Genomic DNA, 13646 nt, shown 5'->3' on the forward strand with positions numbered 1-13646 from the left:
CCGTCCAAGATAGTGATCAAACAGCTGTACTGGGACCTAGTTCAGACGGAGACCATCACCAGATGTTCAGGGGGATCCCTAACTGAGCGATTTTTGTCGTTCAAATGGATTAGGTGCTTAGAACCATTTTTGGATTATATTGAGATCCCCTTGGATAGAGCACTGTACCTTAAGGTTAGGTTCGGGATCCTCCCAGTTCATGATTTCACCTCGGGGTGGAAAAAGCAGGTCCTGGTTGTGCAGCACCCACTGAGTCTGTGGCGCACCTCTTCTTTGCCTGCCCAGCATATAGGGTTCCCAGGAGGATTTGGTTAAAACCGCTATGTAAGGGGCTGGGCCTTAGATGCCACAAAATGGCTCTGCGGATACTCTGTACCGATACGTCTTCCATTGCTATGGTCTGCGGTGTTGCTAAATTCTTAGGTAGTGCTTGGCGGTTACGCTTGAGGCGTGTCAAGGCTCTCTCCATTGCCACATAACAGCAATAGGGCTTTGGATTGGATGTTTTCTGTGTTAGATATCCTCTTTTTTATCTTTGTTTTGATGTGCTTTTGCTTAAACATTGTATTGTATTGTATTTGTCTCCTTTTATGATGAACTTTTATCGAATAAAGGATCTTATCTATCTATCAGTAACCCACTGAGCTATTCCCATAAAATTCAGTTTATCTGCATTTAAAAACAACCAACAGACAAATGGCTGCTCTGCAGCAGGATCGTAAATCACAAGTTATCTGAACAGTGTTTATTGTTGTTGTCCATCGGTGGCAGATTCACTGCGAGGGCCAGGCTCATGTTTGGGTGGGCCTGGCCCACCCGGTCCACCCGCTAGAACCGGGCCTGCTAGGCAATCAACGTCCTGTTGGTGGAGAAGCTCCGGACAGGAGGCGCACCCCAGACCCTGCACACGGAGCAACGTACAGTTACTTCCTGGAGCTGGGGGGGGGGGGGGGGGGGGGGAGGTAATCAGTGGAGTAACGGGGCCCCCGCAGCCCTGCAGGGGCCCCGTCTGCAAAGTACTCTGGCCGGGCAGAACCCGATTTAAACCAGAGCGGGCCCCTTCACGTACCCTGCAGGGAGCCCCCCTCGAGTTTCGTCACGCCACTGTAGATGACTTGCTGAGTATACTACCTACTGTATCTGCATGGCCAAGATGTGTGACCCTGGGCAAATCACTTCATCTCCTTCTGCTGAGCCATTTTTCCCCAACCTTAGTGTGCACTGGAACGGGTTAAATACTGATAAATTTTGCAAATAAATGTCCTGTTTTGTAAATAATTCATATTTTACGCACTGCGTGGCTCTAGCTAGCTCGTGCATACACAGACTCAAACATTCAGACAAATGCTACAAACTGTTCAAGTGCCTCGACCAGAAGCACGTTTATATTGTTGCAAACCTGTGTGTCTGTTTTCACAATACCTCATTGGAAGCCACACGCAGCAGCTAAGGGTGGGGGTCTGGCGACACGCACGAGCCCTCTCCCTACTCCAGAACAGGTTCCCCCTGCGACAGCATCCGAGGGTGCAGGGCTCCCCCGATGGTGTCCAGGCACTTCAAGAAAATCGCCCTTTTATTTACTCCTGGCTATTCTAGCAAGCCCAGGGGGTGGTAGATGAAATAGAACTTTGGGAAAAGTGTTAGAATTGTTTTGTAACACGGGACATGATTGGCTGATCGCTCTGGTAGTCACTATGAAATGAGAGAAGCCGTCGGATACTTTTAAACTGATCTGTGCTTGCGTTTGTTGCTTTAGATTTAAAATACCCGATTGCCCCCATTTTCCGAATATTTTCACTGGCCTGGGCTATCAACCTCAGGCCAGGCAGGTGAAAACCCAGCCGGGTGTCAATCCTGGTGGCTTGGGCAGTGCTGGCACCCACACACCGCCCCTCCACAGGAGGGCGCAATGGCTGCAGTAATGGGGGACTGGAGACCGTCTATAGTGGGGGATGGAAGGCTGCCTCAGCAACTGGGGCACAAGAAAACCAGAACCCCCCCAACCCCATCACCTCTGGTCCCGCTCCACACCGCCTACCACGAAAAGCCGGCCTCAGGTATGGGTGAGGGCACCCACCGGAAGTACCAGCTGCCAACATAAGCACGCCCTTTGTGAGTGCCAATAAAAAGATGAAGGCACTGCCAGTCTTATACTCACTATGAGAAAATCAAGGGCCAGGCCAGAAAAAGTGGGAGGGGTCAGAGATGTCCATGTGTCTCCCAAAGAAAGGACCGCAGGGTCAGCATCTACAGCTTGGAGGTGGTCGTGGCGCGTGCACCTTCTGGCAGTCCAGCGCGTACAACATTACAAAGCTTTCCTGAGATCTGCAGGTTATTCATTCTTAGCAGCAGTGACCCCAGCGTCCTAAGGTACATTCAAAATGGTCAAGACCAGCTCTGTCTGCCTGCCCACCAACGGTCAAGTAATAATGGCCGCCCCACTTATGGACTCTCGTCTTCGTTGCATCACGGTCATGGGCTCAAGTCGACATTTACGTTTAGAATCAGGATGCCGTCCAAAGGTACGGAAAGGAAAAACCATGTATATGTGTAAAGACAGATCGGTCCGCTCACCACCTACCAGGTCCTTCCAAAGTTTTGATGCCCTTAAGATGTGTTGAGCTGGAAGTTCCAAAATCATCAACATAAATATACAAAAAGCCAAGACTCGAATCTCTGACCATACCAGAAAGTTCTAAATAAAGTAACAGACTAGCAGTGTGAGCAGGGTCACAGCTACAGTGCGTACACTGACCGTGGTCACACCGCTGGACGTCTCAACCACGTTTCACCAAGTGAAGATCTCAACAGATCACTGGATCACAGGTGGACCACTCAGGCTGTCCTGTCACATTCAGCTCAGGCTCAGTGGACCACAGACTTACATACTACAGCGTAAACATCAGCCACATAAAGAACGTATTCTCAAGAGTCCTGGGATACTCACCTGAGCAGCTTGTAGTAGAGAAATCGAAACAGCTCCTGGAGCAGCACTGAGAAGACAACTCCAGCGATAAGGAGGCCGCTGCGCACAGCCTGGTCTTCAGGGCGACTGGCTTTAATCCCAATGAACCAAACCAGGGAGGACAGCAGCAAGGACATCAGCCAGAAGAAGGCCCTGCAAAGGAGGCGAAACGTGTCAGAAGTCAGGAACAAAAATGAACCGCTGAGGGAGCAAAGGAGGGCACATGCAGGAAGAAGAGGGGCTGGCAGAGGAAGGGAAGCAGAATCTAGACAAAGAGCTGGTCAGACCATGAGAGAGTCTAGGAGAGAAAGGCAGAGACCATGGAAGTCTACAGTAGGAGAAGCTGTAAGAGAAAAGCCCAAAGAAGTGAGACAAATGTGGAGCACAAGAGAAGTACAATAGGAGGTGCACCGACAGGAGAGTGGTATGACATAGAATATCAGTAAGTGCGAAGTAGCACAAGAAGGAAGGTGAAGGACAAGGACTAGACAGATGGGTCCTTGTGAAGCTAGAAGGCCCTTCAGGGGACACTCTCCCTCCAGGTGCGCTGCTGCCATCACCAGGGCCCGCCTGTCCTGCGCCTGTCTGCTGTGCTATTAACAGGCGATGGCTCTCAGTGGGAAGGGAGTGGGTTCAGGGTGTGTCCGAGTCCATACAGCTCGCTCTCAAATCGCTCACGCTTGCTCTCCACTCGCTCACACTTGCTCTCGGCTCTCCCACGCTTGCTCTTTGCTCTTGGCTCTCTCTCACGCTTGCTCTTTGCTCTCGGCTCTCCGCATTTAAACTCATCATTCTTTACATCTTTGGTGTCCAGAGAACCCACTTATCTCCAAAAATCAGCTGTAAACTTTAACCGCGATAACCTCTAGCATGACCTCTTCAGACGGTTTAAGGCATGCACAGTTCAGGCTCCTCCGTGGCCGTCACACACAGCTCTAGCAGCTCATCAGAGCCATAACCCTTCTCTGCTGTGCTCTTTACTACAATCACAGGTCTAGCACCAGAACTGAACTTCACTGCAGCAGGCTACGATCTCATCTCAAACAGCGCTCGGCCGAGATCTAGTGCACTAGGATGAGATCACTCGACAGCGCGCAGGACACATACACGGGTTATTAGAAATGTGGCCTCTAGCTGGCAGAGGTTTGCACCCTGTCCAAGTAGGGACCACAGTCCTAGTCAGGGTAAGCTAGATGCACACTAGAAGATAACCTGACCTCACCCTCTGGTAGCTTGGCACAGAGCAGTGAGGGTTATCTACCTAAAGAGGCAATGTGTAAAGTATATGTGCAACACACATACACAGTAACACAATAAAAACACCACAAAAATACTCCATACAGCTTTAGAAAAATAAAGAATAATATAATGAGTAAAACAAGACCAAAGCAACAAAAATCCAATCGGTAGAACCGGAGATATGAATTTGAAAGAATAAATCAAAAAGAGGTGCTTAGAGTCAAATAGCGCTTTGGGGTTACTAGAGGTCGCGCTCAACCATGGTAAACCCAAGGTTTAGGCCAACCACAATGGAGGGCAGGCCGGCTACAGGTCTCAAACAGGTCTTGCTGACAAAGTACCTTGGATGGAACAAGCATCGACGTTGAAGATTTGATACAAGGAGGAGCGGTGTCATCGTCAATGAAGGCAATGCAGAGAAGCCGATCCACGCAGTCGAGGAAGGCTTTGGCTTCGAACCCCTGCACGATGCAGTCACTGTGTCATCACTGTGCTGCACAGTCCGTCCAGGCGATCAGTTCCTGCGTTGAAGGCAATGTGTTGGTTGCGATTGGCGCAAAGTCCCCACTGCGTTGATTTTGATCGTTCTGGACAGCGGAAATCACCTTTAAAGAGCCCAGGACTAGGTTGGCAACACCTGGCAGGGCAGGACTCACATATGGCAGAGTCCAGGTGCTGTTGCAGAGTTAAAGAAAGCCTTTGATGGCCCTGAGACTTGAGAACAGGGGCAAGACAGCAAGCCCTCAGAGTCACTCTGGGTTCAAGTGGGATGGGTCCAGTCCTTGTCCTCAGCTGGGCAGAGATCAGCAGGCAGCAGGGCTGCTCAGCAAAGCAGAGAAACAGTTCCTTCAGAGCAGTCAGTCAAGCAGAGTGGCAATCCTTGCAGCACAGAAATCTTTACTCCTGGCAGAGTTCTCCACAGGTCCAGTGGAGTACTGTCTTGGTAGGCGCAGAGCCCCAGTACGTGTACACAGTTTTGCCTTTGAAAGGGGGGGGGGTGACTTCAAAGCAAGCCCTTGAAGTGTGCAGGTCCCCTTTCATTGCAGCCCAGTCTGCCAGACTAATCAACAGGGGGTAGCCCTTTGAATGGGACACAGGACACTGCCTATTCAAGTGGTGTAAGCTCCCCCTCTCTATTCCTGCCCAGGAACAGCGAGCAGAATGCAGATGAATGTGATTAAGGAGAGGATGTGGCTTAACAGTCAGAGCGGCTGACTTTGAAGTTGGGGAACCAGGTTTGAGTCTGGCAGGAGGCTCTAACATCCTGTGATTCTGGGTAGATCACTTAATCTCCCCTTGCCTAAAAATGAACGTGTCCATTTGTAAGGCAAATGGTGCTCATGTAAAGGGCTCTGATACCTTTCCACTCTTCCTGTGATTGTGGCTGTCTAGAGGGAGTGCACAAAGCGTAGCTGTCACCCATCCCAGACGTGTATTGGAAATAGGCTGGAAGGCACACAGAGCACTAAGAGTAAAGAACTGTCTACTTTTCAAAAGTGGCATTTCTAAAACAGTAATGTGTGAAATCCAACCTTGCTAGTAAAGAGGATTCACCATTACTTTTCCAAAAACATGAGACAGCTACTCCTTTCTAATCAGAAATTACAGCTAAAAGTGTTTTAACAAGTTCCAAATGCTAGCCTGTGAGAGGAGTAGGCCTCACAGTAGTGAATAACGAATTTAGCTGTTTACCACTACCAGGACAGGTAATATTTACAAGTACATGTTGTGGGAAGGTGGATATCTGACTATGGTTACCCCCAACTTTTTGCCTAGTGTCTAGCTGGTTTTTCGATTTAGTTAGCCTGAGATCCTGCCATTCAGGGTCTCAGGCTGTCTGCTCTCTCTTTAAAATGGACTCCGTGTACCCTAGGTACATACACAATTGGTAAGGATCACCTTATTGGACCCTGTACAGTGTACCCTAGGAACCCAGGGAATAGGTGTACCCTAGGCCTCCCAGGGGCTGCAGCATGTATTATGCCACCCCTGGACTGGCCTTCCAATCAAACACAACTGGCTGATCACTCAGCTGGGGCAAGGTCGTGTAATCACCCCTTGCTTAGATATAGTATACCTATATCTACCCTTGAAATAGACACATGTGTACCTATCAGCCACTCCTATGGCAGGCCTTAACAATCCTGGAGGCAGAGTGCTTGGTAACATGTGAGATGGTGCTCTAGCATGAGCTGAGCCTGTCTGCAGCTTTCGGAACCATGACCTTATAGCTGTTCTATGATATAGCCTACCATATACTCTTAAAGTGCCTTATAATCTTAAACGGTTATGGTAACTATGGTTTGGCTTTATCAAAACATGTCGTGTAAGGTGTCTAACACTTTGGAATAATACCCCCATACCATTTCTGGTGATGAGGATATTATTCGCCCCTTCTAGAGGGAGAGACATGTTAAAATCCTACTTTGCTGTTGAACTCTAACCAAAGCCTCAGCATCACAAAATGGATGCTGCTGCCACAGACACAAGTCTGACCTCCTGCTGCTGGGAGTGATCCCGGCAAGGGAGGCTTGGACAATAGGTTTCCTGCTTGGGGAGGTGCTAGCACCTCCCCAGACAGACTTTAGTGTATTGGGGCAGGGAGGGCTGAAAGGAATGAGACATGCCTGGGGCACACAAGGTGTCCCATGCATAGTCCAGTTCAAACCGGTGCTGGGGCACTCCAGCCCCAGTCCTGGCGCGAAACTGGACAAAGGGAAGGGGGTGTAACCACCCCCCTCCCAGGTCCCACCCATAAGGCGTGACCTAGCAGGCAACCCAGCCCCCCAGATTAGTATAAGAGTGGTAGCTGGGCCCCAGGAGATTAGATTATCCTGAACCTGCAACTTGAACAGAAACTCTGGACCTTCGACATTCGACGAAAGAAGAAGACTGAAGAATCTCCCTTGTGGCCAAGGAGTGGCTACCCTGTGCAAACAGGCACCATCAAGAGACTACCCTTTGCTTTGCTGAAGTTCTACGAGGGACCGACTGCAGAGCCCGACCAGAGCCTTGACTTCCAGACTTCTCCGACCCTGATCCACATCCACAGCCGAGCTGAGATCCGTGGAGGCGACGAGAGACGTGGGACCGGCTACCTGGGAAAAGTGGCGAATATCTTCCAGCGCAGCTTCTGAGGCACCCTTGAAGTCGTGCACCGGGGATTGAGAAGCCCCAAACCCAAGCACCATCTGCACCGAAGATCAGCCCCCCACACTCCACGAGTCCTGCGTGGGGCCCTTCTGCATTTTCCTGCTTGCCGCGTCTGTCCGGTTGCTTGCCAATTGGCTAGCGGCCTTTGTGACGACACACCTTGAAATCTTCACTGCTGGTTTGGCTCCTCCAGACTGGCTCCCACTTCTTTGCAAAGGAGAAGCACCCCAGACCTTCCTGGTCTGCACCAGAAGCAAGTCCTCCGTTCTTCGTGGGTTCCGCTTGCCAAGGCTTGGTGAGTCCTAGTTCGACTTCGACGCTGCCGACAGCAAGAGCCTTCGTGGGACAGCTCGCCTCCTGGTCCTGGTCGTCCTCGACGTCTCCTGGTACCCGTGGCTGCTGCGACAAGCTTCACCCTTCACCTGCAATCTTCACGACATTGCCTGGTTCCTTCCTGGTTCCACGTGGTCACTGGCTAGTGACCTTGACTCTGTCCCTTCTGCTTGCAGGTATCCTCTCTTCTTGATCCCAGCCTTGGGATCCACCGGACACTCTTCACTGACTGCCTGTCAGCAACTTTCCTTCAGGCATCCATAGAAGTCCACGACGAAACCCGACGCAAGTTCACACCTATGCACCCGCAGCCCGTGGGCTAGGTAACTTGGGTACTTCGGTGCTCACAAGAGTAGTGACTATCCTAGGGTCTAGTTTCCGAGTCTCGACTCTCTAGCTGCTTCAGAAGTGTCCTTAAACTGTTAATTTCTAACTGCTAGTAATTCTATCGACTTTTACGCATTACGCGTGAGTGTTTCCACTCTGCACCTGAATCCCGTGGGCCTCCCACTTCCTAACTGTTGCTAGTGTAGTGTAGCCCCAGCGATTCCCCAGGCCTAGGCCTATCCTATTTCCGTGACAGTGGTCCTTATACCACTTCTTTAGTATATGGTTTGCGTTGCCCCTAGGGCCTAACTGTATTACTTACCTGTGTGACTTAATGTATGCTTAAATAAGACTGTGTTGTACTTACCTCTAATCTCATAAAGAGTGCTGAGGGTTTGACTAGAATAAATACACTTTATTTTATATATATATATCTGTTGTGGTGTCCTTTCATTTGGTATTCAAGGGATTACATATGGTATCACAGCTGGCTTCACATGCCATTCAGAGTTTAGCCTAAGACTGCTCTTGTCCATGCTACCACTAGGATAGCTGGTCTATAAGGTTGACTTTACAATCAATCACCATAAGGGTTGTTTGGACTGATACAAGGTGTACACTAGAACTAGTGACATCATACATCAGGCCAACTACTCACACATGTCCTACCTTTTACTTACACAGTGCCCTGCCCTTGGGCTACCTAGGGCCTACCTTACGGGTGACATTTGTGTAATAAAAGGGGAGTTTAAGGTTTGGTAAGTGGCTTTAAACGTCAAGTTGAAGTGTCAATAAACTGAGACAGGTTTGAGTGGCTACTTGTGTGTGCGGCATAACCAGTGCTGCAGACACCTCAGTGGCATTTACATGACAAGCACTGGGTATTAACAAGGGACTTAGAGTTAAACTAAGTATGCCAGCCAGGTATACACCAATGTCACCATGTTTAGGAGAGAGCACATGCACTTTAGCTCTGGTCAACAGTGGTAAAGTGCTCAGAGTCCTAAGGCCAACAAAAAGAAACAGCAAAAAGAGGAGGTAAGCAGGCAAAAAGTGGGGGGATGACCGGTCTAACTCTGGTGCAGAAGGATGAGAGCACCTGAAGGTTTACAGGAGATGTACAAATAAAGCGGCTTCTCCGTAGCATACCTTCATTAGTGCATCAAATACCCGAGGTCTTCATAGAGCGGGGCTTTTATAAAAATGTATTCAGAATTACTATTATGCAGAATATATTTCAGAGACGTGCAACTGTTCCAGCTCAGATTGTGCACCCATGGCTTAAGAGAAGAACAGATATCCATCGTTGGTGTAATGTGTTGTGACCAAGTATTTATGTTTATTAGCTTGCTTGCTGCTAGCCCCCCATCAGTGCTTCCCCTTAACGAGGTGTGAAAATCACCCCAGAGCAGAAACATATGGCTTACACCTTTGGAAAGGAAGAACAGAGAATGAGGTAAGTGACTTCTACCAGCTCGGGACGAGCCGCTGGGAAGGGTTCAGGAACTCCATTAACTTGAAAGCAGCCAGGGTGAGGCCGGGCCATTCATAATTAAGAGTAACGGGAGACGTGGCGAAGAGAAGCCGATGTTCCCTCGGCATCTGAATGCAGCTCGGCACCAGCCCAGTTAGGGGGGTGGTCCCAGAGCACGTTCGGTGGAAGTGAGGAGGGAGACGACTCTTCCCTACACACACCCCGGCTGGCACAGGGGCAGCCCCCAAGGAGAGAAAGGTGCTGCACCTTGGATTTACCACAGAATAGTGCACTGTGGGATAGTGTGCAGTAAGGCAAATAGGATGTGCTGAAAAAGCAGTAAGGGTTGCCCCAGGGAACCTTTCTATCACGGTTAGGGAGTGTCAAGGAGTCACCTCCACCCACTGGCTGATGAAACCTACAAACCTACAAAGTGGCATTTCAGCTACAGCTCCTATAAACACTTTCTGGCCCGGTGCATGAAGAGAATAAGACTGGACTTGCTGTTTGAGGCCTGTGAGGAGACTTGAAGGGTTGAACCTGCTACCACTTGTATGCAGAACTAACAAGTGGACTTCCAGGGTCAGCTTGTGGACCCCCTATGTTGGTAGAGACACAATAAGCTTCAAGAGGCCTTTTGATTTCCAGCTTAATACCCAAGCGCTTCCCAGCTGGCACCGGTGTCGGGGTGGTGCCAAGCTCTTGTGGCCAGCAGAGGCTGGACCAGGGAGAAGCCCCTGTTGCAAGAGCAAGCACCTCTGCCTTATCCGGGTTCACCTCAAGTGAATTAGAAGTCACCCAGCTCATAGTGTACCGGAGGGTATTCTGAACACGGAGTTGTGCCTGAGGGGAATGATCAACTCGTACAATTAACTGGGTGTCATTAGCATAATTAAAGACATGACAGTCCAGTTTTGCCAGTGCTTCTACCAACGGCTGAAGGTAGATACTGAAGAGCAGGGGGGACAATGCAGAGCCCTGCGGAACCCCCCATAGCAGGACGCCATGCCTGGACGTACATTCTCCTAATTGGACCTTTGGAGACCGATCCTCCAGGAAGGAGGTAATCCATTGGAGGACCGTCCTGGTGACCCCCAACCACCGGACACGGGCCAACAGCTGCGCGTTGTTCACCGTATTGAACGCGGCTGAGAGATCTAATAGGATCAATGCTGAGGGATTCTTCTTATCAGCTGCGAGCCTCAATTCATACAGCACTGGGAGCATCTCCAACTCAGTACTGTTGTGGGCCCTAAATCCTGCTTGCCGTGCATGTAACAGCTGATGTTCTTCCAAGAAGGACAAAAAGCACTCTAAGCACATGTTGCTCGAGAACTTTAGCCAGAAAAGGAAGTCTGGAAATGGGTCGGAAGTTCTTCAGATTATTGATGTCCGCCCCTGCTTTCTTCAGCAGTGGAATCTCCATGGCTTCCTTGAATTTGTGTGGTACCTTCCCTATTGCCAAAGACAGATTTAATAAGGACAACACCTCTGGCCCTACCGCCGGAATGGCCATTTTAAACACCCTGGGAGGGCAGGGATCTTCTGGTGACCCAGATTTTACTTTGGACACAATATGGGCTAGACCATTTGAGTCAAGTGCAGGAAAGACAGACAGACAGACCCGCCCTGAAAATCAGGTGGGTCCGCCACTGATAGAGGACAGTGATTTCAGGGAGCACTTAAGAGAAAAGGCCAGGGAGGTTAAAGATTAAAAAACTACCAACAGCTCCTGGTATCCCTTTAATCTGTAGCAGTGATAGCTATTAAAAATAGAACACAGGGTGTCCCAAGGATATGATGGTCCTATGACCCTAGGTTATTCGCCAACATGTTTCAGCCAAAAGACGGCCCTTGGGGTCCATGGCTTTCTTCAGGGCAAAACAGCAGTATAAATTCCCTCCCTGGAAACAGTAAGCACAAAAATTATATAATTGTTTTAAGAAAGAAGGCCTATGGATATACTTATCCTCAGTGTGGCGTTATACCGGTCAAATGTCCAACCACTTTTTGGAGGACCACACGCCTCCCACGAGTGCAGGCAACAGGGCAGTCCTGTAGTCAAACATTCGTCAAGGATCCTGGCCCCGAGGATATACCTACAGTGTCCTGCAGCTCCCGGCGTCCTATCTTGCGCCAATTCTGTACCACTCTCCACACTGGGGGAAAGTGTTTAGGGTGGCTACCCACAGGGATCTCAAAGCTGATTAGATAATGATCTGACCAGATACAGGGTCTGCAGTCCGTTTGTAACCTAACTGATGACGTAGGGCGGTATACCACTATCAGGCAGGATGATTTGAGCCCGATCTTAATCCCTAGTACCCCCACCCCCATCTAGGCTCTCCTCAACTGTTTTCTCCGTGGTAAGAGTCCTGCGGCTAAATACTGCAAATCCGCCCCCTCTTTTATTCCCCTGCTGATTGTACATCCGGGTGTCATAGTCTGGGGGAAGGGAGGCCACTATATCGGGAGCAGAGGTATCCTCTAACCAATGTGAACATTTCTAAGTTATGCTTTTGAAGGGACCGAGTGTTTAGCAAAGCAGCTCTTAAGCCAAAGGGCACGTCTAACCCCGCGTCCATAGCCCTCCGAGCCAGCGCACCGCTTATCAGTGGGTCCCCATTGTCCACTAGCAGATTGTCTGACGGGAGCCTCTCTACTAGAGAATCCGGAAAGGCCAGTGTATGGAGTGCGCCTTTTAATTTACTAAGTTCTTCCATGGAGTAAACCAATTTTTGACCAGGGTTTCTGGCCCCTGGCCCCGGTCGGGCACGGACGGGTGCAGACCGGCTTGCCTTTGGCGTGCCAGCGGCGCTGCATGCGTCCGCTTCGTGTCCGTCGCAGCATCAGTCTGATGACCGGGAGTAGGACAACAGCTAGTGCGCTAACCGGCCCCTAGCCGGAGGCAGAGCTGGAATGCTTTCTCCACACAAACAGCAGCAGCTGCGGAGGACCGGAGAGCAGGCTCTGTGGGAGGCAGGCGCGGGAGCAAGCGACCAAGCCAGTAAGTGAAGTCTCGCTACTTTTAATAAAATACAATGTTAAAGAAGCGATTTAAAAACAGAGATATTTATAAAACCTGTTAGAAGGCGGCCTCAGAGGGGCCCGGAGGGGGCCCTGACTATCCTGAGACCCACCCTCGAGGTATCGTAGCCGGCCACTGGTGGGAGCCTCCTCAGGAGAGGACTCTCGTATCTAGGATCGTACACTCGGCACCACACGACAGAGGGACACCACACAGGGAGTTCTTAAGAGAAAATCTTTATCAGATCGGAGTGGTAGGATCTTTATGATCAGCAAGGCAAATATATACAAGCAGAGCGTGGGCTCACAGAGTCTTGGAGGGGGGTAGGAGGTAGCGGGACAGTCTTTGGGGATATGGATCACATGCAGGAACGTACTCGGCGCACAGCTCACAATCCTCGAGCTGGGGGATACGCTTGTCGTCGTGGGGTCCGGCAGGACCAAAGAGAGTCTGGGGGAGCCGCGAGTCACTCAGCAGGGCTCAAGCACAAGTTCGGAGGTCTTACGATCTTCGAGGAGCCGCGAGTCACTCAGCAGGGCTCAAGCACCAGTTCGGAGGTCTTACGATCTTCAGGGAGCCGCGAGTCACTCAGCAGGGCTCAAGCACAAGTTCGGAGGTCTTACGATCTTCAGGGAGCCGCGAGTCACTCAGCAGGGCTCAGATGTTCCAAAACGAATCTGCCGGACAGTCCCAGAGCACCCCTTGTTATAGGGCGACTCCTCTTTGATGTCCGGAGTCTGTGCAGGCAGGGGTCTTGTCACCTGGGGGTCGCTTGTTGGGGTTTCCTGCCATTGTCTTTTGATCCTTTCAGGGCCGGGTCGGGAGAAGTCCCAGACACCCAGCAGGCGTGGAGCCAGCCCTCGGGGAGGCCGGCAGGTCGATCGAAACCCACCGTCCCAGGGAAGCGCAGAGGTGTGATAGAAACTGCTCCTCCCTCTCTCATCCCAAGGGGAGCGCGATGTCCTCCAGCCGGAGTGGCGCCTCTAGGCCAGGGTCGCGCTGGGGCCGGGCGGCCATCTTGGTGCGTGAAGTGGGCACGCGGGCCCGGTGTGGCCGAAGGGAGGAAGGCCACGGACGGGGAAGTCCGGGTTGGGTGCGTGTGAGTTCTGGTGGGAAGGATCGGCTAG

At 50.8% G+C, this 13646-nt stretch overlaps 1 protein-coding gene across 2 annotated transcripts in view; it reads right to left on the reverse strand.

Annotated features, from left to right (window-relative positions):
• LOC146863618 (gamma-secretase subunit APH-1A-like) overlaps window positions 1-13646 on the reverse strand; it is a 115386-nt gene that overhangs the window by 71927 nt on the left and 29813 nt on the right. For both annotated transcript variants that reach the window (XM_085627664.1, XM_085627662.1), the window contains exon 2: window positions 2948-3118. In XM_085627664.1, the coding sequence (XP_085483790.1) occupies window positions 2948-3102 (155 nt within the window). In that variant the 5' untranslated portion in view covers window positions 3103-3118. The remainder of the gene's footprint in view (window positions 1-2947; window positions 3119-13646) is intronic.

This window comes from Triturus cristatus, chromosome 2_1 (genome assembly GCF_964204655.1).
Source record: "Triturus cristatus chromosome 2_1, aTriCri1.1, whole genome shotgun sequence".
Lineage (NCBI taxonomy): Eukaryota > Metazoa > Chordata > Amphibia > Caudata > Salamandridae > Triturus > Triturus cristatus.